Source organism: Lissotriton helveticus, chromosome 6 (assembly GCF_964261635.1).
Source record: "Lissotriton helveticus chromosome 6, aLisHel1.1, whole genome shotgun sequence".
Lineage (NCBI taxonomy): Eukaryota > Metazoa > Chordata > Amphibia > Caudata > Salamandridae > Lissotriton > Lissotriton helveticus.
The window spans coordinates 1549283224-1549308726 of record NC_136067.1 but is presented as its reverse complement, the minus strand read 5'-3'; the positions used below and the strand labels follow the sequence as shown (position 1 = coordinate 1549308726).

The following is a 25503-nucleotide window of genomic DNA, read 5'->3' as shown; positions in this document are numbered from 1 at the left end:
CCTCAACCCCTCACCCTCACTCACCCTCAACCCCTCACCCTCACTCACCCTCAACACCTCACCCTCACTCACCCTCAACACCTCACCCTCACTCACCCTCAACACCTCACCCTCAACTCCTCACCCTCACTCACCCTCACCCTCACTCACCCTCAACCCCTCACCCTCAACCCCTCACCCTCAACCCCTCACCCTCACTCACCCTCACAACACATATTGTGTTACAATAGGTGTCACATTTGCGAAAGATAAAACTATCTAGAGATGTAGCATAACGACCAGAGCTGCCATATAAGTCACGTAAATACAAAACATGTTGCATTCCAAATGCTATAGGTGTCACTCATCCATTTGCAAAACGAAAAATGTCAAACTCTTCTATTGCGAGACCTATTGCATTTTCAATGCTTGTTTAAGCCTAGCAATTGATGCTAAGTTGAGACCGCCACTTTATTAATTACTCTTGTAGAAGTTGAGATCCATAAGTCATTACGGGTGCAATTTTTATTGACTCGTTGCGATACAGCTCCTTTGCCGAATTTTATATTGAATCATAATAACCAATGGCCTACTTTTATACAGCTGCATGTTTGTGTCTCAGTAATATTAGAATTAGATATCTGTACTAGGATACCTTTTCCAGCATGGGATGTACCATAAACTTCTACATATTAAATTCACTGCTCCAGTGTTTGGCAACTCTGATGGATACCTCTTACCACATATCCTTCATCTTGTGATTTCTCACCTGTGAATCTCCCCAGGAACCAGACTGGACCCGTAAAGTCGCACAATAGATCCTCTGCATCGACAGTGCCTCACCATCAACCTTTGCCATAGCTCTGTCCCACCACAGACATGATGACACAGAGCCACATAAAGACTCCACCCAAAAGCGCTGACGTCGGTTCCCCTTTTTCCGCTCCTGAAGATGTTGTTTCTATGCTCTGCCACTACTAATTTTGGTTTTTACAGAATTTTCACTTCTGAAAGACGTTAGCAGTGTGCAGGGATGATATTCCTGAAGGCGTCCGATTTCAAGCCATTTCACAACATGCTGGAAGCAGATGTCAGTAACTGACTGGCACCACATCTATTTGACATGACTTGGGGCCAAACATGACTCACTTGTGTGACAGATGTTCCTTAATGCACCTGAAGGCTGTCTGAGAAAGAGAGACCGAGCTCTACAATGCGGAACACAAGAAGTGGGGTCATTCCTACTCACTGTTGCCCTTGTCAGGTAGGCTTCAGATGAAGTAGAAAGACAAGTCAAGGAACATTCACAAGAAGCACGCCTGTACTTCTTCGACATCATGAGTGGACTCTCTTTTCGTGACTTCTTGTCGACATCTTTTCGAGTTATCTCGACTCCTGGTGCACAGGGATGTTATCCCGGCAGACCAGCTTCAAGCCTTGTCGCTCCTGCCGTAAGCTGATGTCGGTGACGGACTCCCATCTTATGTGCCTCTGGTGCCTGGAGTGCGACCAGGACCAGGACCCGAAGCCGTGCTCCGACTGCCGGACCATGGACCCGAAGTCTTTGCGGGAGCAGTCCTGAAATCTTATGGAGGCCCGGCAGTCGACTCAGTCGACTCAGCGCCGGTCGAGAGGGAGGTTTTTGACCGGTCGCGGAGCCATCACAACCACTCTTAGTCGAAGTCTTTGTCTTCGGGTAAGTCGAAGAACAAAAAGAAGGCGAAGAAGCACCATAGCTCTTCGCGTTCTCCCCGTCTGTCAGCCGACGTAGGATGCAGAATGTAGTTGTCCAACTCTGCCACTAGAGCCTGTTGGGTCGATTCTGAGCCTCTCTCCCTTTTCGGGAGTCGGAGCGACCCCTGCCCAACTTCGTAGTTTTCATGAAGCCCTCCACTCTATTTTTGGGCAGCCTGACTCTGCCGGCGCGCCTTCGGGTGCCGCTGAATCGGCTGGGGGCTCTAGGCCTTCCATGCCGATGGCTTCTGGACAATCCGGATCCAGGCCTGGATCCCTGGGGGCTCCTCCGGCACCGAATCCATTGGCAACACCTCCGCCCCCTCCGATGCTGGTTGTGTCCCCAACCGACGTTGATCCCGGCCTCCCCTCGATTTGGAAATGGAGCCGGATCGACGTCACCCGACGTCGGGACCGGTGCAGACCGGTACTTTTGTTCCTCTGTTCTCCCCTGGTGTTCCCTATCGTCCTGAGTGGCTACCAGTGGAGGGTGAAGAGGCCGAGGAGAGGTCTGTGGACCTTCTGGCAGACCAGTTGGAAGAACCGAACTGGAGGGAGGAGTTGGGTGAGGCCAGTGGTCTGGACACTTCTTCAGACCTTGGCATGCTTTCTCCCCCTACCGTGGCTACGGAGGAGGGTACATCATACGCATCAGTGTTGCGTAGGGCGGCTGAGTCCTTAAACACGGAGCTTCCTACGGTGGCGACTAACCTCCTGACCGAGTTGATTCAACCAGTAGCGGCCTCTTTGAAGCCTTTGCTGCCGTTCAATGAGGCCCTCACGGACATCCTTTTGGGCACTTGGTCCAAGCCCAACACAGGGGCTCCTGTGGATAGGATGATTGCCCGACGCCACCGCCTGGCCCCGGGTGACCCCATTTTCCTCTCCCAACACCCCACCCCTGAGAGCTTTGTGGTCCAAGCTTCGACTTCCAAGGGCGCATTCCCCACCTCTCCACCGATAGGGAATCCAAGAAGCTGGACCATCTTGGGAGGAAAATGTTTTCTTCCTCCAGCTTAGGACTGCGGTCGGTGAACACTGCATGTCTTTTGGGCCATTACTCCCATTCTTTGTGGGACACGGTCACGCAGGTGCTGCCACAGTGCCCAGAGGAGGCCCGGGCAGTGCTCTCTCCCGTGCAGTGGCCGAACACCGCCGACTCGCTAGCCAGGACGATTTCAACGTCAGTAGCCCTACAATGCAATGCCTGGCTGAGGTCCACTGGCTTTTCGGGTGATGTCCAAGCTACACTTTTGGACATGCCCTTTGATGGGTGTCGCTCGTTTTTCGACAAAGCAGCCAACGCGCTTGAAGGCTTTAAGGACTCCAGGGATACGGCCGGATCCTTGGGCCTCACTTTCACCTCTCGCCCCGCGCAGTTTGCTTTTCGCCCCTTTTGTGGCTACTGAAGGGGTGCCCCGCCACGTTATGCCTAGAGCCACAGGCCTACGCAAGCTGTCCTGCCTGTGTGTGGCCACGGATGTGGGACCCACCATCGTGGGTCCGGGGGGCCAGCAGGCGGACCAGTCCACCAGCGCCCCCTCTGCAGTAGCATCCAAGCCCTGCTTTCAGGGCCACTATTCGCCAGTGGGCGGCAGGATTCGCCATCACCTCCCCCACTGGCTCAACATCACGTCAGACAGGTGGGTTTTGCAAATAGTCCGAAGGGGCTACTCCCTCCCCTTCGAGACTACCCCTCTATCCATGCCACCTTCCATCGCATGTAGGAGGATTACTTGGCCTTCCTCCAACAGGAAGTTATCTCTCTTGGACAAGGGAGCCATTGAGCGAGTTCCTGCCCCAGAAGTAGGTCGTGGTTGTTATACCCACTACTTTCTGGTGCCCAAGAAGGACAAAGGCCTGCGTCCTATCTTGGAACTCAGGAACGTCAATCGCTTCCTCCGGAAGGAGAAGTTCAAAATCTTGACACTGGCTCAGGTCCTGTCTGCCCTCGACCCTGTAGACTGGATGGTAGCATGGGACTTGCAGGACGCTTATTTTCACATCCCCATCCCGCCGGCTCACAGGCGTTACCTACGGTTCACGGTAGGCCACGAGCACTTTCAGTTTACTGTGCTCCACTTGGCCTTACCAGCGCCCCTCGGGTGTTCACGAATGTGATGGCGGTGGTCGCAGCTCATCTGCGCAGATCAGGGGTTCCAGTCTTCCCCTATCTCGACGACGTGCTTGCCCAAGGCTGTTGTCTCCCACCCCTTTTGACTACGGCCGAACTCCTGCATTTGCTGGGGTTCACCATCAACGTGCTGAAGTCACACCTGATTCCCTTCCAGAAGCTCCTTTTCATTGGAGCGGTTCTGGACACAGCGCAGTTTCGGGCTGATCTTCCCGAGCAGCGAGTCCGGGATATTCAGGCTGTGATTCCGATCTTTCAGCCTCTATCTCAGGTTTCGGTCACAATGACCCTGAGGCTACTGGGACTTATGGTCTCCTGCATCCTGCTGGTGGACTATGCCCAGTGGCATATGCGGTCTCTGCATTGGGACCTGAAGTTCCAGTGGGCACAGGATCAGGGAAATCTTTCCGACTGTGTCCAGATCTCGGACGACACTGCACATCATTTGCAGTGGTGGCTGACGAACTAGAATGGGGTCAGCCGCAAGTCCTTCTCCTTTCCCATCCAGAATTAACAATGGTGACAGATGCATCACTTCTGGGTGGGGCAGCCAGAGGCGGAAATCAGAGGCCTCTGGTCTCCGGAGGAGTCCGGGCTCCACATCAACCCCCTGGAGCTTCGAGCGTTCCATCTTGCACTGAAGGCATTCCTTCCTTCTGTCAAAGGGAGAGTAGTGCAGATGTTCACGGACAAGACCACCAACATGTGGCTATGCAACAAACAGGGCAGGGTGGGTTGTGGACCCTATGTCAGGAGGCACTGCATCTCTGGAAGTGGCTGGAACATCAGGGCCTGTCCCTGGTGGTTCAACACCTGGCAGGTTCTCTGAACGCCAGGGCAGACAAACTCAGCCGCGTGTTGGATCATGAATGGCGTCTTCACTCGGAGGTGGTGCAAGGTCTCTTTCAGCAATGGGGAGAGCCTTGGTTACATCTATTCGCCACCGAAGAGAACGCGCAATGTCAGCAGTTCTGCTCGTTGGAATTTCGAAGGCGGCACTGGCTAGGCGGCGATTTTTGTTGCAAGTGGAGTTGTGGTCATCTATACGCCTTTCCTCCCATACCACTTCTACCCAGTGTGCTGGAGAAGATCAAGCGTGACCGGGCCCAAGTCATTCCTGTGGCCCAGGACTGGGCATGAAGAGTCTGGTATCCAGAGCTCTTGCGCATGGCCATCGATCCTCCGATCAGACTGCCCTTTCATGAGGATCTTCTGTCGCAGCAGAAAGGGGCGGTCCTCCATCCAAACCTGTCCAGCCTCCACCTCCTTGCGTGAAGATTGAGCGGCGACAGTTGACAGCTTTCGACTTTCCTCCCGAAGACTGTAGCGTTATCTTGGCAGCCAGGCGTTCCTCCACCAAAATGGTAAACGCCTGTAGATGGAACAGGTTTGTGGCATGGTGCGCAGCAAAGGCTGTGGATCCCCCCTTTCAGAGGCTCTCCTCTTCATTCTTTCTGTGGCCCAGCAGGGCTCTGCTTTGGGCAGTCTAAAAGGCTATCTTTTGGCCATTTCGACCTTTCTTCGGCTTCCTCACCAGCCTCCTCTTTTCAAGTCCTCTATTGTAAATCACTTCCTTAAGGTCATTACTCACTTGTTTCCTCCAATTCTTTTCGTAATGCCCCAGTGGGACTTGAACCTGGTTCTGACTATCTTATGTACGCTCCTGTCGAGCCGCTACATAACTGTCCTCTCAGACTTCTGACACTTAAAAATGCTTTTTTGGTTGCCATCACCTCTGCTCGCAGGGTGAGTGAGCTTCAGGCTCTTTCTTCCAAACCTCCTTTCCTGGCTGTTCATCCGGACAAAGTTGTCCTTCGCATTAGGCCTTCTTTACTTCCCAAAGTGGTTACCTCTTTCCACATAGGACAGACCATCACTTTGCCCACCTTCTTCCTACCCCGCATCCTTCTAAGGAGGAAGAGAGGCTCCACCGTCTGGATCCAAAATGTGCAATTTCATTCTATCTGGATTGCATAAAGCAATTCCGGGTGGATGGTAAGCCTTTTGTTGGCTATGTGGGCGACCATGAAAGGTCGGGCCGTGCAAAAACGGACCATCTCTCAATGGGTTGTTCTTTGCATCAAAATCTGCTATTCCTTAGCTAAAAAGGAACCACCATTGGGGTTGCGTGCCCATTCCACCAGGGCAACGGCAGCCATTACTGCTTTGCGATATGGAGTCCCTCTTCATGACATCTAAACACTACTGCCTGGACAGCCAAGTCCGGAGAGACAGATTCTTTGGCCATTCAGATCTCCAGGACTTTTTGGTGTGAATTTAGTTCGCAGACCCACCTCCTGGGTTAGTATTGCTGGGGGACCTATTCTAAGGTGAGGAATCCATAACTAATAGTCTCTTTCAGATGAACAAGTTACTTACCTGCGTACTGACTTCTAGGGTAAGGGACTCCCTTTCAGGGCCCTAGTTTTGTGCTCCAGTGGTGTCTTGCATGGCTCTGTGCTTCTGGCGTGGAATGTCGTGTAAAGAACTGACGTCAGCGTGCGAGGGCAGTGTGAATATCCAAGAGAAGGCACTGGAGTGGATCATCTCGTTCCTCACCGGAAGAACACAAAGAGTCCGCCTCCCCCCGTTTCGCTCCGAGGCCACCGAAGTCATCTGCGGCGTACCGCAAGGATCTTCACTCAGCTCCACCCTCTTCAACATCTACATGAAACCTCTCGCAGCCATCGCACGCCAGCACAACCTCAACATCATCTCTTACGCCGACGACACCCAGCTGATCCTCTCCCTCACCAGAGACCCCGACACCGCCAGAACCTGCCTACACGAAGGGATGAAAGACGTCGCCGAGTGGATGAAGGACAGCCGCCTGAAACTGAACTCGGACAAGACGGAAGTCCTCATCCTGGGATCTTCGCCCTCCGCCTGGGACGACTCCTGGTGGCCCCCAGCTCTGGGCACCGCACCCAAGCCAACCGACCACGCACGCAACCTGGGCTTCATCCTGGACCCCTCCCTCTCGATGACCAGACAAGTCAACGCCGTCTCCTCATCGTGCTTCAACACCCTGCATATGCTTCGCAAGATCTTCCGCTGGATCCCGACCGAGGCCAGGAAGACTGTCACCCAGGCACTTGTCACCAGCCGACTGGACTACGGAAACGCCCTCTACGCCGGAACCACAGCCAAGCTACAGAAAAGACTCTAACGCATCCAGAACGCCTCCGCCCGACTCATCCTGGATGTCCCCCGACGCAGCCACATCTCCAGCCACCTGAGGAACCTGCACTGGCTCCCCGTCGACAAGAGGATCACGTTCCGGCTCCTCACCCACGCACACAAGTCTCTCCACGACCTGGGCCCCAAGTACCTCAACGACCGCCTGACCTTCTACACGCCCACCCGCCAGCTACGGTCCACCAGCCTCGCCCTCGCAGCCGTACCACGCATCCGAAGAGCCACCGCCGGAGGAAGATCCTTCTCTTACCTGGCTGCCAAGACTTGGAACTCCCTCCCCATCCACCTTCGGCTGACCCAGGACCATCTCGCCTTCAGGAAACAACTCAAGACCTGGCTGTTCGAGCAGTAGCATACCCCTCCCCCCAAGCACCTTGAGACCCTCCCGGGTGAGTAGTGCGCTATACAAATGGCATGATTGATTGATTGATTGATTGATTGATTGAATAGATACCGCCACTTCATCCCGGCAACCACAACGCCAACCACGTACGGGAAGTCAATTGACGCCACCTACTGACGCGCAGGGGTACTGCAGAAGAAAAAATTCTCCTGATCCAGTCTGATGCCTGGGGGTAATTCTAAGGTGAGGAATCCATAACTAATACATGTCTCTTACAGATATATCGTTACCGAAGGTAAGTAACTTGTTCAACACTGCACCTTCTTCGTTTTCCACATCTGTTGCTGCTGCCAAGGCTTGTTGGTGCTCCCAACGGACACCGAGCCCCTGGTTCTCGACTTGTGAGGTGTAGCAGCTTGTGAACAGCTCCTGGTCTTCTACAGCTTCGGCTGGTCCTCACAGCTGCAGCAACAAGGTCACTGTCAACTCTCTTGCATCTTTTGTCATCAGTGGTCATTGATATTGTATGCCTCCTGGTCACTCCAGAGTGGCATAGACTCTGTTCCCTCTGCTTGTAGGTACTTCTCTTCAAGAATCCACCCTTGGATTCCAATGGATTCCTTCACCTTCTTCGCCAGCGGCAGCTTTCCTGAAGTCCTCCATTGTTGTCTACGGCGGTTTCCGATGTCACTTCGAACCCAGCTTCCCTGGTGTAGGTATCCTGGTTCATGAGGTATCTGTGGGTGGGGTGACTCTCCAAGCTTCTGTCTTCCATGGGGTTTCTTCAGGGTCCAATGGGAGGGGTCCTTCTTCTTTAAAACGGCAACGTGATTTTTCCCTTGACTTGTATTCAGTATGCAGCTGTGTTTCCACTTTGCACACAGCCTCTGTGGGGTTCCGGGGTACTTACCTTGGGAGGTTCTTTGTGTCCCCAGCTCTCCTGAGTCTTCTGGTTCAAGTCCCCACTTAGGCCGCAGTTCGCATTTTACTTCTTTAGTATAAGGTTTGGTCTCCCCTGGAGACCACAGTGTATTTGTGCTTACTTACCTGTTTATAGTTGAAGTATTGTGTTGATATCTCCAGGTAGGAGATACACCAATGTGTTAGTGAGTGTGCATAATTAATATACTTATTATAACTACACTGTGTGGTTCTTTTTAATTTAACCTACACTATATGATTAGTTCTGGTAAAACAAGCTGCTTAACACTCCTTCTGGACTAAGCCTGAAGGCTGCTCTCCACAGCTACCATTTAGAGTGCTTTCTATGGTTGTCTAAGACCACTAAAATAACCGTAAGAGTTGTCTGGATTAGTGCAAGGTGCTTCATATAAATAAGTGTGCACCGTATACTTAGCCAGCCTCCTAAGGAGGTGAGTACCTGCTATGCAATTGTGGTTCGACTTACTATTTCCCAAGTAGAGATTAAGGCTAAGCTCCTCACAAAATGTTTGCACTGCGGGCGTTTGACTTCTGAGCCATTGTTGCCTTTCAACGATGCCCCTAACTGATTCAGGTTTGACAGACTAGTGAAAATAAAACAATTTTTAGCTCTGGCTGTGAGTCATCCTAATATGAGATGTCACATGTCAGATCCAGGTGATCCAGAATCTTTAACACCAGGCCCAATTCCAAAAAGCCTTATAAGACAGACTTCTATGAATAAAGTGAACCTGAATTAGTTTCCTTACACTTCCCTGAGTCAAAACTAATTGATGCTATGAGCAAAAAGGTATTTTCTTCTGTAGATGGGTTTTATGCTCCCTGAAAGCAGTTTGTCTTCTGGGCTTTTACATTCACTGCATTTGGTACATGGGATGCAAGGTATTGCCAGCCTTGCCTCAGGGCATGTGCAGCATCTTTACTCACTACATTTTTAGGAAGGATGCTTTAAAGCAGAGCTTTCCAAAGTGTGTGTCCCGACACAGTACTGTGTCGCCTGCAAATGGTGGGTGTGTCGCGGGATGACACCAGCATTAAGGGCACTTAACACATAACTGCTGCTAAGAGGCATTCCTTTGAAAGAGTGTCTCGGAGTCAGCCGCAGCAGCGCGGACTTCGAGGCAGTCTGCTCTATGGGGGCCAGGCGATTCACAACAAAGCCACATTAACAAGTAAATGGTCTTTTAAAGACCTGCGAAGTACTCGGTGCGGCTGTATGTGTGCCCGGGAAGCTGGGGTGAGGTGACAGTGTGTGCCCGGGAAGCTGGGGTGAGGTGACAGACAGAGGGTGACAGGCAGAGAGAGGGAGACAGAGAGAGGGAGGGAGACAGAGAGAGGGAGGGAGACAGAGAGAGGGAGGGAGACAGAGGGAGGGAGGGAGAGAGAGAGGGAGGGAGAGAGGGAGGGAGAGAGAGAGGGAGACATAGAGAGGAAGGGAGACAGAGGGAGGAAGACAGAGGGAGGGACGGAGACAGAGGGAGACAGACAGGGAGACTGACAGAGGGAGGGAGGGAGACAGACAGAGGGAGACACAACAAGGGAGACAGAGAGGGAGACAGAGAGGGAGGGAGACATATAGAGGGAGGTAGACAGAGAGAGAGAGAGAGGGAGAGAGATAGAGAGAGGGAGAGAGATAGAGGGAGAGAGATAGAGAGAGGGAGGGAGACAGCGAGAGAGGAAGGGAGTCAGTAAGAGAGGAAAGGAGACAAAGAGAGAGGAAGGGAGACAGAGAGAGGGAGGGAGACAGAGAGAGGGACCGAGAGAGGGACAGAGAGACAAATAGAGACATAGACAGGGACAGACGGAGAGAGAGACAGAGACAGGGACAGGGACAGACAGAGGCAGAGACTGAGACAGACAGAGGGAGAGTAGAGGGAGACTGTTGGAGAGCTAAGAGGCATTCCTTTGAAAGAGTGTCTCGGAGTCAGCCGCAGCAGTGCGGACTTCGAGGCACTCTGCTCTATGGGGGCCAGGCGATTCACAACAAAGCCACATTAACAAGTAAATGGTCTTTTAAAGACCTGCGAAGTACTCGGGTGCGGCTGTATGTGTGCCCGGGAAGCTGGGGTGAGGTGACAGACAGAGGGTGACAGGCAGAGGGAGGGAGACAGAGAGAGGGAGGGAGACAGAGAGAGGGAGGGAGAGGGAGGGAGAGAGAGAGGGAGGGAAAGAGAGAGGGAGACATAGAGAGGAAGGGAGACAGAGGGAGGAAGACAGAGGGAGGGAGGGAGAAAGACAGGGAGACTGACAGAGGGAGGGAGGGAGACAGACAGAGGGAGACACAACGAGGGAGACAGAGAGGGAGACAGATTGAGAGGGAGGGAGACATATAGAGAGGGAGGGAGACAAAGAGAGGGAGGGAGACAGAGAGAGGGAGGGAGACGGATAGAGGGAGGGAGACGGATAGAGGGAGGAGACAGATAGAGGGAGGGAGGGAGACAGAGAGAGAGGGAAACCGTGGGAGACCAAGAGAGAGGGAGACAGAGGGAGGGAAGGAGAGGGAGACAGACAGAGTGAAGGAGACAGAGAGAGAGGGAGACAGAGAGAGAGGGAAGGAGAGAGAGGGAGACAGAGGGAGAGAGGGAGACAGAGAGAGGGAGAGAGGGAGACAGAGAGAGGAAGAGCGGGAGACAGAGAGAGAGAGGGAGACAGAGAGAGAGGGAGGGAGTTCGGGGGAGACAGAGAGAGAGGGAGAGAGTCCGGGGGAGACAAGAGGGAGGGAGACAAGAGGGAGGGAGACAGACAAGAGGGAGACAGACAAGAGGGAGACAGACAAGAGACCAACAGACAAGAGACCGACAGACAAGAGACCGACAGAGGGAGACAGACAAGAGGGAGACAGACAAGAGACCGACAGAGGGAGAGAGAGATAGAGGGAGGGAAACAGAGGGAGGTAGACAGAGAGAGAGATAGACTGAGGGAGACAGAGGGAGGGAGAGAGAGAGAGATAGAGAGATAGAGGGAGAGAGATAGAGAGAGGGAGGGAGACAGCGAGAGAGGAAGGGAGTCAGTAAGAGAGGAAAGGAGACAAAGAGAGAGGAAGGGAGACAGAGAGAGGGAGGGAGACAGAGAGAGGGACAGAGAGACAAATAGAGGCATAGACAGGGACAGACGGAGAGAGAGAGACAGAGACAGGAACAGACAGAGGCAGAGACTGAGACAGCCAGAGGGAGAGGAGAGGGAGACTGTGGGAGAGAGACAGAGGGTGACAGAGGGAGGGAGACAGAGAGAGAGGGATTCAGAGGGAGGCAGGCAGAGGAGACAGTCAGAGGGAGACAGAGGGAAGGAGAGGGAGACAGACAGAGGCAGGGAGACAGAGAGGAAGGGAGACAGACAGAGGGAGAGGGAGAGAGACAGACAGAAGGAGGGAGACAGAGGAACAGAGACAGAGGGAGGGAGACAGGGAGGGAGACAGAGGGACGGAAACATAGGGAGACAGAGAGAAGGAGGCAGAGAGCAGGAGACAGAGAGAGACCGGCAGAGGGAGACCGGCAGAGGGAGACAGACAGAGGGAGACAGACAGAGGGAGGAGGACGACAGAGGGAGGGAGACAGAGGGAACGAGACAGACAGAGAGACAGAGGGAGGGAGACAGATGGAGGGAGACAGAGGGAGGGAGACAGAGGGAGGGAGACAGAGGGAGAGAGACAGAGGGAGGGAGACAGAGGGAGAGGGAGAGGGAGACAGACAGAGTGAGTGAGAACCCCCCAAACCCCTCTTATGTGGTTTGGGTTCACTACGCTAGCTACACTGCCTTACTGTGTCCCAAAATGATGCATCTCAAAAAAGTGTGTCCCCAACATGAAAAGTTTGGAAAGCTGTACTTTAAAGTATTGTTTTACATTGCGGACTGAACTCTATTGCCCCTTCTGTGGGTAACAACATCATTATTAGACTTCATACCTGGATGTGTTCCACTGGATTCCAGGGGGGATGTCCACGGCTCATTGATGGACATGCTACTTAATGCACTTTGAACAATTAGATGAGAAGCCTGATGCAGCTGTAGAGAAATTGAAAGATAGCAGAGCTACGGCCTGCTCTCTGGAGTTGGATTTACTTTCTCATGTTAGTTAGTTCCATTAGATGTGCTGGAAGTTTAGAAGATATTCAAAGAGCCTCACATGTCTCCAGCGGCATAAAGCAACTAATGTAGTCTTATTATGGTGGCAGGGGAAGGGATAGTGCCAGAGTGCCAAATCAACTACAGCAGCCCTTCACATCTTCCTCTTCACCTTGCACTACAGCCAAACCTGTTTAGCTCGCTCTCCAACCTCACTTTAAGACCATTAAGCAGTGGAATCTAGGATTTGGAATCCAGGATAGCCTGTTGGTTATGCCCTTTTTTTGGACCCCCTCATCACAGTTCTTCCATTTCCTCATCTATGTCATTGGATCACAGCACTATTGTTTCCAAAGAAATGATAATGTTACTCACCAAAGGGGCAATCAAACTGGTGCCAGAGGAAGAGAAATGACTGACTTTTTACTTTTGGTACTTCCTGGTCCCGAAGAAGGATGAGGAACTGAGATTGGTTTAAGACCTGCGGCTACTGAACTCTTTCCACAAGAACGAAAATTCAATAGGACAAAAATGGCCCTTTCTGCAGGCCTACAATCCCAAGGACCGGATAGTGTGTCCCTGGACCTGCAGGACACATAATTTCATGTGCCTATCCTGCAGTTCTATAGGAACTATCTCTGATTTGTGGTGGGGTCAGAATACTTCCAGTTCACTGTCATGCTCTTTTGCCTTTCATCAGCTCCTTAGGTGTTAATGAAGGTGGTGGCAGTGCATCCTCACAGATTGGGGGACACACATATTGCTGTGTGTCAATAATTGGCTTCTGAAGACTGGCTCAACATAGCTAGTTTGCGACCATTTTAAGACAATGGGGTCATTGCTGTGTCCACCCTAGGGTTCTTCATCAATGCACACAAAATCCGATCTCTGATCTGTACTGAGGACTCCTTTACCCAGGACCATTCTGGACAGAGTTGCTTTAAAGGCCTTCCTGCCCTTCAATGAGGGGTGGACATTTAGGCTATGATTCTGATTATTCAGGTGAGAGCTTCTGGTCCATTTTTCATGGTTCTAAGGCTTTATGGACTCTATGTGTTGTGTATCCTGTTGTGCTTCATGCCGCCTGGCATATTCAGGTCCTTCCATGGAAACTGTGGCTCCTGTGGGTCTAGCAGTGGGGTATTTTTCAAAGTTACCCCACAAGCCAACTGACATGTAGCAGGTCTTTTTCCCAATCTCCACCAGAGCTTAAAGGGGACCCACAGCGCTCGCCGGCCCAAAACGGGGGAACGCAAAATGACACTGACAAGGTCACCCTACTGGATGTAATGTCCACGCTGAAGGCGATGCAATCATCGATGGGCACAATATCGACAGACGTCTCCTTAATAAGGGCGGACCTCGCAAAGATGTCGGACCGGCTCGTGGAAGTGGAAAAGACGACCACCGGGCTAGTACAGGACACGTCAGAACTTAAGCGGAGAGTCCTACAGTTAGAAGACGACAACGCCACGCTGAAAGCCAAACTGGACAACCAAGAGGGCCGCTCAAGACGCAATAACATACGCCTGGTTGGTGTGCCGGAGACGGAAGGCGACCATGCCCTGGACCTCTACGTCAAGGATCTAATTAAAAATCGGCTCCAACCCAAGGGACTGTCGAACTTTTTCTCCATTGAGCGCGCCCACAGAGAACCCGGAGGGAAAGCAAAAACGGGGGCAGCACCCCGCCCCATTCTCATGAGAGTATTCAACTTCAGAGACCGGGACGCCATTTTACAAACAGCCCGCACGCGCCCGCCAATACGAATCGACAACGCAGAAATTAACTTCTACCCCGACTACACGGCTGCAGTGGCTCAACAACGACGGGGCTTCACGGACGTAAAAAAGGAACTGAGAGCACGTGAACTCAAATATTCTATGCTTTTCCCAGCGAAACTGCGCGTCGAATCAGAAGGGAAGACATGGTTCTTTGAGTCGCCGCGAGACGCTCATGAATGGTTGGAGGGATGGAGACCTGCCAAAGGACCCAGGAATCGTGGCCCTCAGAGCGGCAACGGCAACGGAAGCCCACGGATCGCCGACGAGACGGAATGACCGAGAAGCAAACGCAACAGTACCGGAAGACTCTTCCAGGCACTAACCGGACGGCACTGCCTATTTGACTGAACACCTGTGCTCCCCCCGGGTAAGGTGAAAGGAGCGCCACAATGGTGACCAGATACGAGAACATTTATCCTCGGAAGCAGGGGGCCAGCCGTGGTAAGACACTGACCGTAGGAATGAGGGCCCATGCAGGTAAGACATTCTGATCTGGACAGGCACTGCATGGTATTAACGGAGGAGGGACTCGGCAGCAGACGCAGAAGTCTCACCCCCACGAACTAGAACTAGAACTATAAGTTGGGACTTTAAGCACTCTGCTCAGTTGGGGAGGTGGAGGGTTCTTTTTCCACCGGGCAGGGAGGCAGGGAGGGGGGTAAGGGATTTACACACTTTATGTTTGAACTGTTCATGTTCTTTGTTACTGGCTTTGTTAATTCACACATGCACACATGCAGCACGGGCTCATGCACTTCTCTATGCACCCAGACGCATCACCTGGAACCGGCCCCCAAGCGACCCACAACACTTGTCAGGTACTGTCTGGTTGACAACCCCGACCCATGCACAGCAGTCAGCACCGTGACTACAACACTACGACGCACACTGTGACGGACAATGCACCACCGGGAACTGATCCCCCAGGAAACATACTGCTATCCCCACCATTGACGATCATTTCCTGGAATGTGAATGGGCTGGGCCATAAAATTAAAAGGGGTCTGGTACTACAATACTTAAAGCGTAAGGCACCAACGATGGCCCTGCTACAAGAAACACATTTGACAGGCACGGCGTCTAAGGCACTGAACAGGTGGGGCTTCAAAATGGTGGCGCATTCGGACTTCACCTCAGGCTCCAGAGGAGTCGGCATACTGGTCAACAAAAGCGCCACGCTGATAATCAGGAACACATGGGCAGACGACCAGGGGCGGTTTGCAGCAGTTACATGCCAATGGGAGGGACGGACCTATTATGTAATAACAGTATATATTCCCCCAACGCTCCATCACGGGGCCCTCCAAGATCTTGGAAAATTCCTACTCGAGCTCCCAGAAGGGGACATGATTATGGGAGGGGACTTCAACGCAGTACTCGACACGGCAATAGATCGCCACCCTCCGCGACCCTCAGCGAAACCCAACCAACTATTTAAAGACTTTCAGGACGCAATGGGACTGGTAGACATATGGAGAGTACACCACCCAAATGACCGCCACTACACATTCCGATCGGGAGCCCATAATAGCCTCTCCCGAATAGACTACATATTCACGTTAGCAGTTCCCCCTGAACGAGTGACGGCGATAGAACACCTACCGAGAGGAATATCTGACCACTCACCGGTTTCACTCACCTACACTACACACCCCACGAGGTGACAAAGAATATACCCAATCTACCCGGGCTATTTAAAAAAAAACACAAAATCTCGAAAGCGTTAGACACTGCAACCACACAATACTTTGAAGAAAACCTAACATCAGTAGACTCTCCATCGATCCTGTGGGAGGCGTTCAAGACAGTCATTAGGGGGCAGGCCATCTCCGCCATAACTAACCATAAAAAAGACCAAAGGCAAACGATAGAAGCGCTAGAATCAACAGTCTTAGCAGCAGAAATAGCCCATGCAACCAACCCCACAGACGATACGGCGCACACGCTCACTATGGCGTCGAGCGAATACAAATCCTATGCAGAAGAAATGGCTAAAAACAGACACACAGATACACTACACAGGGTCTATGAACTGGGGGACAAAACAGGGAAAATGTTAGCGTGGCTTGAACGGAAAGAAAGAACGGATAGATGGATAGCGCAGCTAACCTTACCAGACGGCTCGCACACCACGTCCCCCCAACAAATAGTGGAAGAACTGGCCTCCTATTATGAAAACATATACACTCCACGGGGTAATATGACAGAAGAAGATTGCATAGCCTTCCTACACGACATACCACTCACCACCATCTCACAGGATGACGCACAAGAGCTTGAGCGGGACCTTAACGTGGAGGAATTGGGAAAGGCACTGGCAGCGGGACACACAGGCAAAGCAATGGGACCGAACGGTCTGCCGGTGGAATTATATAAAGCACTGGCCCGACAGCTCCTCCCTAACATGCTTACCATGTACACTGATTGCCTAGCGCAGGGTACATTAACGGCAGATCAACGGTTGGCCACCATAGTAGCAATACATAAACCTAATAAACCTCCTGACCAGACGTCCTCTTATCGTCCGATCTCGCTAATAAATGCGGACGCGAAAATATTGGCGAAACTGCTGGCGCTACGCCTACAACCCTACCTCACAACACTAATCCACCCGGACCAATCGGGCTTCATGCCCGGGCGAAACACATCGCTTAACTTGAGACGGTTGAATGGGGTACTCCACCGCATCCCTGACCTTAGGGAAGAGGCAGCCGTCCTCTCTCTCGACGCAACAATGGCATTCGACCTTGTTGAGTGGCCATTCCTGTTTGCAGTACTCACGAAGATGGGCTTCGGCCCCACATTTTGTAGTTGGATAAAACTGCTGTCTACGGCCCCTCTAGCACAAGTGGTGGCCAATGGCCATACATCCCGCGTCATTGCCTTGGGGCGTGGCACGCGGCAGGGGTGCCCCCTACCCCCTCTCTTGTTTGCCCTTATTTTGGAACCGCTGGCGGTACTAATTAGAACAGACCCGATGGTCCGCGGGATCACATGGGAACCGGGTTGGGAGGATCGCATATCCTTATATGCCGACGATGTATTAATCTACCTCATGTCCCCGGCATCATCCATAGCTACCCTGTTAAACATACTCAAGACCTATGGGGAAGCCTCAGGATACACAATAAATTGGACTAAATCGCTCTTGTATGTATTGCATGGCCCAACGCCCACGCTTCCCCCCGCCTGCCCACTACAAACAGTGACCAGGGGCTTCAAATATCTAGGCATTTATGTCACTCCGCAAGCCGCCGTCTTTACGGAAGAGAACCTGCAGAAACCCTTGCAGAGGCTCAGATCGGATGTGGCACATTGGCGCTCCTCCCGCTAACGCTGTTGGGAAGAGCGGCGCTCTTTAAGATGCTTTCACTCCCACGGTTCCTCTACGCACTACAAAACACCCCATTCCCGGTCCCACATTTTTTTTTTTTTTTTACTTTTTTATTAGAATTGTGCACACAGCATACAATCATGATTCACAATCCTGCTCATTCAGAACACATATAGCTACAGCACTTCTAGCAATCCCCATAACCGTCCCTATCCAAGACTACCCACCGCCCTCTCTACCCCCACCCCCCCTTGTCAGTGTGCCTCTATGCCCTTGAGATAACTAGTCAGTTCCATCCTATAGACAGCAGGTGATACTCCTCTCCAGTCCATGTCCACGCTGGAGCCCAGGGGCTGTCTAGTGCAGCACAAGACCTTCACTCCGGTCTGGGGCTCCAGTGACCCAAGCAGTCGGCTCTCTTCTTGCATCCGGGCTCCCCGTCTAACTACCCTCCTCCGTTACTGCAGCCTCCACCCATTCCCGGTCCCACTTACCTACTTCAAGGCTATAGACGCAGAAATATCTTCCCTGCTCTGGGACGGGAAACCGGCCCGTATAGCAAACTCCAAATTAATCCGTAGCTGGTATGACGGGGGGAAAGCACTACCAAGTGTCAAGCTCTACTATTGCGACACAGTTGACGGTAGTCAATCAATGGCTACACGCCCCTCACAATGATCCCGCATACAGTTTGGATAGAACACTACTCCCCGCAGACCGACTGATGAAGGCCCTATACACCAACAAACGGCGTCATACACTTACTGGCCCTACGGCCCACACAGTCAAAATATGGCACGCAGCTCAGAGAACCTTGGGCTGGGTGGGGGTGCTCACGTTGGCCACCCCACTTTGGGACACACGCCGCCTGGGAACCCTGGCTAACACCAAGGGTTTCCGACAATGGGACCTCATAGGTATTTCAAGAATAGGGGACCTGTGGAACAGGGGCGACATCATCACATTTGAAGCTCTGCAAGAAAAATATGGAATGGCAAACACAGAACGGTATCGCTACACGCAAATTAGACACGCCCTAAGGGGAGCCATCCCAACGGGAACGACCCTGGTTGACTCCTCCCCACTGGAGGATAGACTCCTTACTGACCATCTTGAAACGAAAGCAATTTCATTAACTTACCGCAAGCTGCTAAACAATCTTCCGGACCCCACGGTGGTCCTCCGCAGCAAGTGGGAAGTGGAATTGGGAGATATAGAAGAAGAAGACTAGCTTTATGCCCTTGCCTCAGCCAGAGACGCATCCATACCATCTCGGCTAAAACTCATACAATTGAACATTCTACACCGAGTCTATTACTCCCGCACACTACTACACAAAGGCTTCCCGGGAACATACTTCCATACTCTTTGGGACTGCCCCAGGATAAAAGCATACTGGACAGGTGTAATGGCGGAACTTTCAGCTGCAAGCGGGGTGGAGATACAACTTGACCCACGTTGTTGTATATTAAATATCTGGCCGCCCACAGATCTTAATCGGGGGCAACAGACCTGGGCAACACTGGGCATGACACTAGCAAAGCGTAATATAGCTAGAAAATGGGCATCCGGAACCATTCCCACAGGATCGCAATGGGGGAATGACATGGACACGGCAATGGTGGCTGAAAAGGCGGTATTCATACACGGGGGGTGCCCACGAAAATGGTCCACTATATGGGGCAAATGGAATACGTACCGAGGGGACATCTGCGAACCACCACAGGAGATGACTGAACTGACAGCGAGCCCATAAGAGGGAGCATAGGAAGTAACACAAGGTAGCGGACACAGATACCCTCTCGAGGTTGGTCACTGGGTAGAACTGCTCACCAACATAACTCGTCTCTGACATGAAAGCGGGATATTAAAGGTCCACCACACGCACAACAGGTGGGCTGTGCCCAGGGGGAAATGCACCCAAGGTTCGCCACGCTGCGGTCGACACAGAGATGATGTGCTGGTTGTAAATATTCACTGCATACCAAATGTACTATTATTGTTAAATAAGGCAGAGGCCAAAGTACGCTGTTCCCCCACATACACAATAGGTGGGCACTGCCCAGGGGGAATTATACCTGAGGATCGCCTCGCTACTGTTGACACAAAGTTGATGTGATGATTGTACATGATCACTGTTTACCAACTGGAATATTAATGCTGTATAGTGAAGATGCTAAAGTATAATGCCTGCATGTACAAAACGAATTCTACCTGTACTATTACACCTAAAAAGCCAATAAAATTGTTTAAAAATTTTTTTTTTTTTTAAAGTTTACTCCAGGTGTCTGACTCCCTACCTACTGTTCCTACCATTCCCGAACCCCAACAGAACAGCCCGTATGATGTGCCGGATTTCTGGAGTAGACGTTTGACAGGCCCAAATTCACGTCTGGCAGCTTCCACTGCGGGTGTAAATTCTGGAAAAAAGGACAAGTTGCTTCCCTGATGAGCAATGTTACCCCTCACTCTGGATTCCCTCAGAATAGAGTCTCTGTCTCTGTAATTGAGGAGACGGGCTATGATGAGCCTTGGGGTGGCATCCACTGGAGGCCTAGGTGTCAGAGTCCGGTGTGCTCTCTCCAGAATGAAAATGGGTGATAGGGCTTGACCAAATAATTCGTGCAAGAGGTCTTCTATGTCGAGTTCCATGCTTGTGATTGCGGTGGTCTCAGGAACACCTTCTTGAGCGCGCTTCGAGGTCTTAATTCTTTGCTTTTATGACAGTTAAGACCTTTTCCAAGTGCAACAAGTTCCCTTTTGACTCCACCTGGAAGTAGTGAGCATCTGATGCTCTTTTTTCTAGCTGGTCTAAGCGCGTTTCATGTGTGTCTACGTGGTTTTTGACTTGCTCAAGTTGGGTGGTGAGTTTGTCTAATTTGTCATCTATCGTCCTGACCTCCAGTAAAATGCTTTGTATATCATCATCCGTGTGTCCGAGGGAGTGTTCGACATTGCTCCGGTGTCGTGATCCCTGTCTGTTTCAGCAGTTCGGGTGGAAGGTCTATTATCAAATTATATCTTCGGTTGTTTAGCATCTGTTCTCCCCATGAATGCATGCTCTGGTGCCTGCAGAAGAGTGGCAGCAATCCTAAATTCGGGATGATGCTGATGCTAGTTGTGTGTGGCGTATGAAGACTGCTGGCTTCCAAGCTCCTCTAATGGACGGTGGTCTGCTTGCATGTCTGTGCGTGTGTAGCGATGGTTGCAATGTAACTGAACTGTTCTCCCAGGCCGCACAGTGTAAGAGCCTCAGGTGTGTCTTATAACGTGTTGACCCCAGGAACAATGTTGCTGTGGGCGGTCCTCTCCCCGGAACACTGTCCTATCAATATCAGAGCAGGCCTCAAACACCATGTTAGCGAGTAACCTCAAGGAAGGGTACAGGGGTCCAATTCGTGGTGCAGCAAGGGTGGAGGCAATTCCCAGTGACCAACTTGCTGTTGCCGTGCTATCTGCACATAGGGCCTGGGGATGGGACAGTTGTAATTAGCTCAGTGCCTATCAGCAGTCCTACACCAACAATATACTGGGCCACTAATGCTCCAAGTAGGGGGGCAGAAGTTCAAAGCAGTGCACCAACCTGTATGTACTGCATGTCCCACAGATGAGCGCTTCTATCCAGCTGCCTCTCAAGCGCTGACGGTGATCCGGAGTTCTGCATAAGGCTCTGGCCAAGAGACACGGGCTTCAAGGGTCTGCATTTAGTTCTCACTTTTTAGCACCAACGCCGGAACGTGTGCCCTCTGAGGCGCGATATGTATGACGCTTTCCAGGCGCGGGCATGATTTTCAAGCCGGCCCGTCTCTGAGACAGCACAGCGCTGCTCGCCCGCCTTCCCCCAGCCGAACTCCAGGACGTCACTCAGGCCCTAATTGACTTTGACTGTAAAGGGGCACTGCCGATGCACACCCCAGGCTTCAACGCACCAGCGGCTCCCAAGTCGGTATCGACAGCGTTGAGCCGGGGTCCGCCAGCAGGCCCGCTGGCAGCCACAGCAGGGGCACGCGCCAATAGGAGCGTCAGTGTCTCAGTCTTCATGCGGCCTCCTGCCACGGGCGCCCGATCATCCACTTGATGGCCCTGGTGAGCTACACTGCACAGGGTAGTGGCATCACAGGGTCGACCCCAGTATGGAGCGCAGGATTACAGTAGGGGTCGCCCCTGGTAGACAGAATAAATTGCCGGATTTGTAGCTCAGCTGGCAGAGCTCACCAAAATAGCAGCCATCTTGCTGCACGGCTTTAGCCACGCCCCATCCTCATAGGCTTGTTACTATGAAGATTGTCTCCCTTGTTGCAGCAAAATCTGCCCAGAGGGTAAGTGAGCATCAGGCTTTGTCATCCAAGCTTCTATACCGAAATCTGTCACTCCTTTTAATGCAGGCCAGTCTATCACTCTTTCTACTTTATACACTTCGCCACATCCCTCTAAGGAAGAGGAGCAACTTCACCGAATGGACCCAAAAAAGTGCTGTTCTACCTTGAACGTACAAAAGAGTTCCAGGTGGACGCCCAACTCTTCGTGGGGTATGTTGAAGCAAAGAAGGGAAAGGCTGTGCATAAGCAGACCACCTCCTGATTTATTGTGCTCTGCATTAAAATCTGCAACACATTGGCCAATAGGCAACCCCGGGGGGCTTGTATGCTCATTCCTCCAGGGCTTCAACCACTGCATTAGCACGTAAAATCCCAGTCCTGGTCATCTGCTAGGCAGCAACTTTAGTTTCTTTGCACGCATTCACAAAACTACGCCATGTCCTTTGGGACAGACACTTTGCCCGTTCGGACCTGTAGAACGTTTTGGTATGAAATTGTTTTGCAGACCCACCTCCGGGAGATATTGCTTGGGTATCTATTGTAAGGTAAGAAATCTGCGAGTGGAAGTTTCTATCAGTTGAACAAGTTACTTACCTTCGGTAACGCCTTATCTGGTAGAGACTCTAGCTGCAAATTCTTTACCAACCCACCCATCCTCCCTGCTCTGGTAACGGATTTCTAGTGACAGGGCTTTCACCTTTTGGGGGCCTAGTATTATCCACCAGTGGTCTGTTTTCTTCATGGCTCCAGCTCCTGGCATCAGCGTGCAGGGGTAGCACCTATATAAGCACCGGGCACGTCACATCTGGCGCAGACAATGCCACGCAGAACCAATCGACGCCACCTACCAGCGCACAGGGGTCCTGCGCCCGAAAACATTTCTGGATCCAGACTGACACCTTGGGATAATTCTATGCGAAGGAATCTGCTCCTAGATAGTCTCTACCAGATAAGCCGTTACCAAAGGTAAGTAACTTGATCTACAGTACTTTTCTTGTGACATTATGCTTACCTTTAGGCCTCATCTACAGAGAACTTTTGCTTTCTTGTTGGCTGACCTATTGTTTGAATACATGAAATATACTTAGAGTTGATGTTGGGTCAGCCTCTTGCTTACGACTGGATGGCTTTGTAGGCGTTCTCAGTTGTCTGTTCTTGAATTGACAGCGTGCCTACCTGGACTATTTTTAGGTCTAGCATTTGAGACAGCCTTAGCTGTATTGTCAGACTATTGTTTTTCCCATTAAATCATACATAATATACATATATAAAGGGGTTTTTAGGCTTCATTCACTGGTCTATTAAATTGCTATCCACCTTTTTGCTTCCACCCATGACAGCATATGGCAGTGGACCAGCCAACTTTACCCATTGGCCCTCTTGACTTTAAGTAGCTGCACAAAGCCTGTGCACGTTATTCACATTCACTTAAAACACTTTGGGGCAGATTTACAAGCCCCTTGCGTCACTTTTGTGTCATTTTTCCCATGTTAAAATGACGCAAAAGTGGCGCAAGGGGCTTGTAAATCTGCCCTTCTGTTTTCAGCGACAGAGCTTTTTTATTCTATCTCCTTTTTACAGATGCTATTATAAGTGTTTGGATGACATTGTAGTTGCCTACAATAAGTGTGCTTTATTAGATTGTGATTTAATTTTGTCTCCTTCACAAACAGTAGTGATAATAAAGATAAATGACGCACCTCAAAAGCCATTCTAGGTTTAAAAAACTAACTAGTAAAAAAGCCACATCAGTGAATGTTTTCTAAATGTAAAAAAGGCATTACCTGCTTATAACTGCCACATTTAATATGTAGCCTATTTTCATTTTTGTGGAATAGGCTTGTAATAAACAGCCACTGCACTAGATGGCCAAGGTCAGACTTAGACTTATTGGCTTTGCCAAACTTGTTTTTATTTTGTTTTCAGTGCTCCAGTGAAGTGCATGTTACATTGCTCTCTCTCGCCTTGCTTTTCCTCTACTTCCCCTCCTACTTTCATCCCCTCTACCATGCTCCATGATGTTCTCCACTCCAACATGTCTTGTTTCTACTCCCCATGTTAATTGTTTTACAGTTATTTGTTTAACAAGGACCTGGCACTTGCAAAGAGCTCGCTTTATTTATGTGCTTCGAAAACACGTATTTTTCACTAAAAAAAATGTTTTAATTTACCTTTCTAACATATTGTTTGCTATGCTGGAGTAGTTATTTAAAAAGTAATACCATGCGTCAGGATTTATGCGGACTCGTGTGAGTATCAGTGGCCATTTTAAAAAGGGGATTTCTTTAATACAAAATCCATTTAAAGATTGTTGACCATGCGTTCACATGTAAAGTGACAAAAACATAGGCATGGATGGTGGCCTTTTAGAGCTGACTTTTTTTTTTAGCTCTACCATTGCTGGTTAAAGATCCAGCTAGTTTTGTATCTGAGATGCTGCGAGTGTGGGGTGGAGGGGACAAACCAGAGTGAGACAGTCTAAACTAACTGAATACTTGTATGGCAGTGTTTTAAATGACAAGAGCAGAAAAGTGAATCTAGGAGGTGAACTAGCTCCATGGTGTCACAAAGTGTCTAATATGTGTGTCTCTGTGCAGGAGCATGGTCGCTTGTCCATGGAGCAAGTAGCTCGGCAGGTACTGGAAGATGAGGCAGCGCCGGAGGATAAGGCAACGATGGATGAAGGCCCTCGGACCTATCTGAGGCGGTGCTTCGAGGAGCAAGGCTTCCGGCGCAGCGTGGAACTTAGCAGCATCTGCTTCCTGGACTACAACCGTGACCTGCTGCCTATGTTCGCCAGGCCTGGCATGGTTTAGAGAGGGTGTCTAGGGCTGTGGGGTTGCCACCACTAGGGGAATTTTAGGAGAAACTTCCTTTTTATTGCAGTGAGCAGAAGAAACAACTGGCACATATTCACCCCAAATGCACACAGCACAGAAATACTTTCAAATGTCTACAAAGGTTAATATTTTCATTCCTTGTGTTGTACAGTAAAATCAATTGACCAAAATTGTGCACCTGCACTTAATGAATAAAATATCAGTTTAAGAAGTAAACCAACTTTGACTGTTGCGTGAAGATGTCAACCGTGATCAAAAAAACACTAATGAAAGAATGAGTAACATTTATTTGGTTACTTAATAAACATCATACCAAATCATCACAAAGCAATGTATATGGTTACACAAAACATGTGGGATTGGGGATGTGGGGTATGTCAGTGAGTTTTGAACTCTACCTCACGTTAGCACATCAGGCTGGTGGTGTGGTCTGAGGATCACCGGGAGGGGGGTGGGGCGGGTATTATTAAAGACCGGGGCAAGATGGGATGGAGTTTGGACTTCAAAGGTAGGCTCAGTTATATTTGACCCCTCCTTTTCATCTGGTCGGGTGGCACGCCTGTCTAGTGACCAGACTTTTGGCTTCAGGGCTGGGCTAGCTTGGCGGATTAAGTAGGAATGTGTATTTTAGGGAAAAGATTATAAAAAATGGAGCGCAAGACAAATAAAGTGGTAATTGACATGCTTTTAGCATTGGAAGTGGCAATGAGGGCAGATGTAATTAAGTCTGGTGTTACCAACCAAGCAAGGGTGCCCCAGTGCCCGCTACCCCAGCGTTGCTCTATGAGTGGGGTGGCAGCCCCGTTCTGGCAAGTTCACCGCCTAAGACTACGT

The 25503-nt window shown here is 50.8% G+C and overlaps 1 protein-coding gene across 5 annotated transcripts in view; it reads left to right on the top strand.

The window, feature by feature from the left end:
• Window positions 1-24889, top strand: part of CFAP61 (cilia and flagella associated protein 61) — a 2132686-nt gene extending 2107797 nt beyond the window's left edge. For 4 of the 5 annotated variants that reach the window (XM_078649333.1, XM_078649336.1, XM_078649335.1 and 1 more), the window contains one exon: window positions 24427-24889. In XM_078649333.1, coding sequence (XP_078505459.1) covers window positions 24427-24645 — 219 coding nt within the window. In that variant the 3' untranslated portion in view covers window positions 24646-24889. The remainder of the gene's footprint in view (window positions 1-24426) is intronic. The other variant, XM_078649337.1, reaches the window with a different exon arrangement.
• Window positions 24890-25503: the final 614 nt, after the last annotated feature.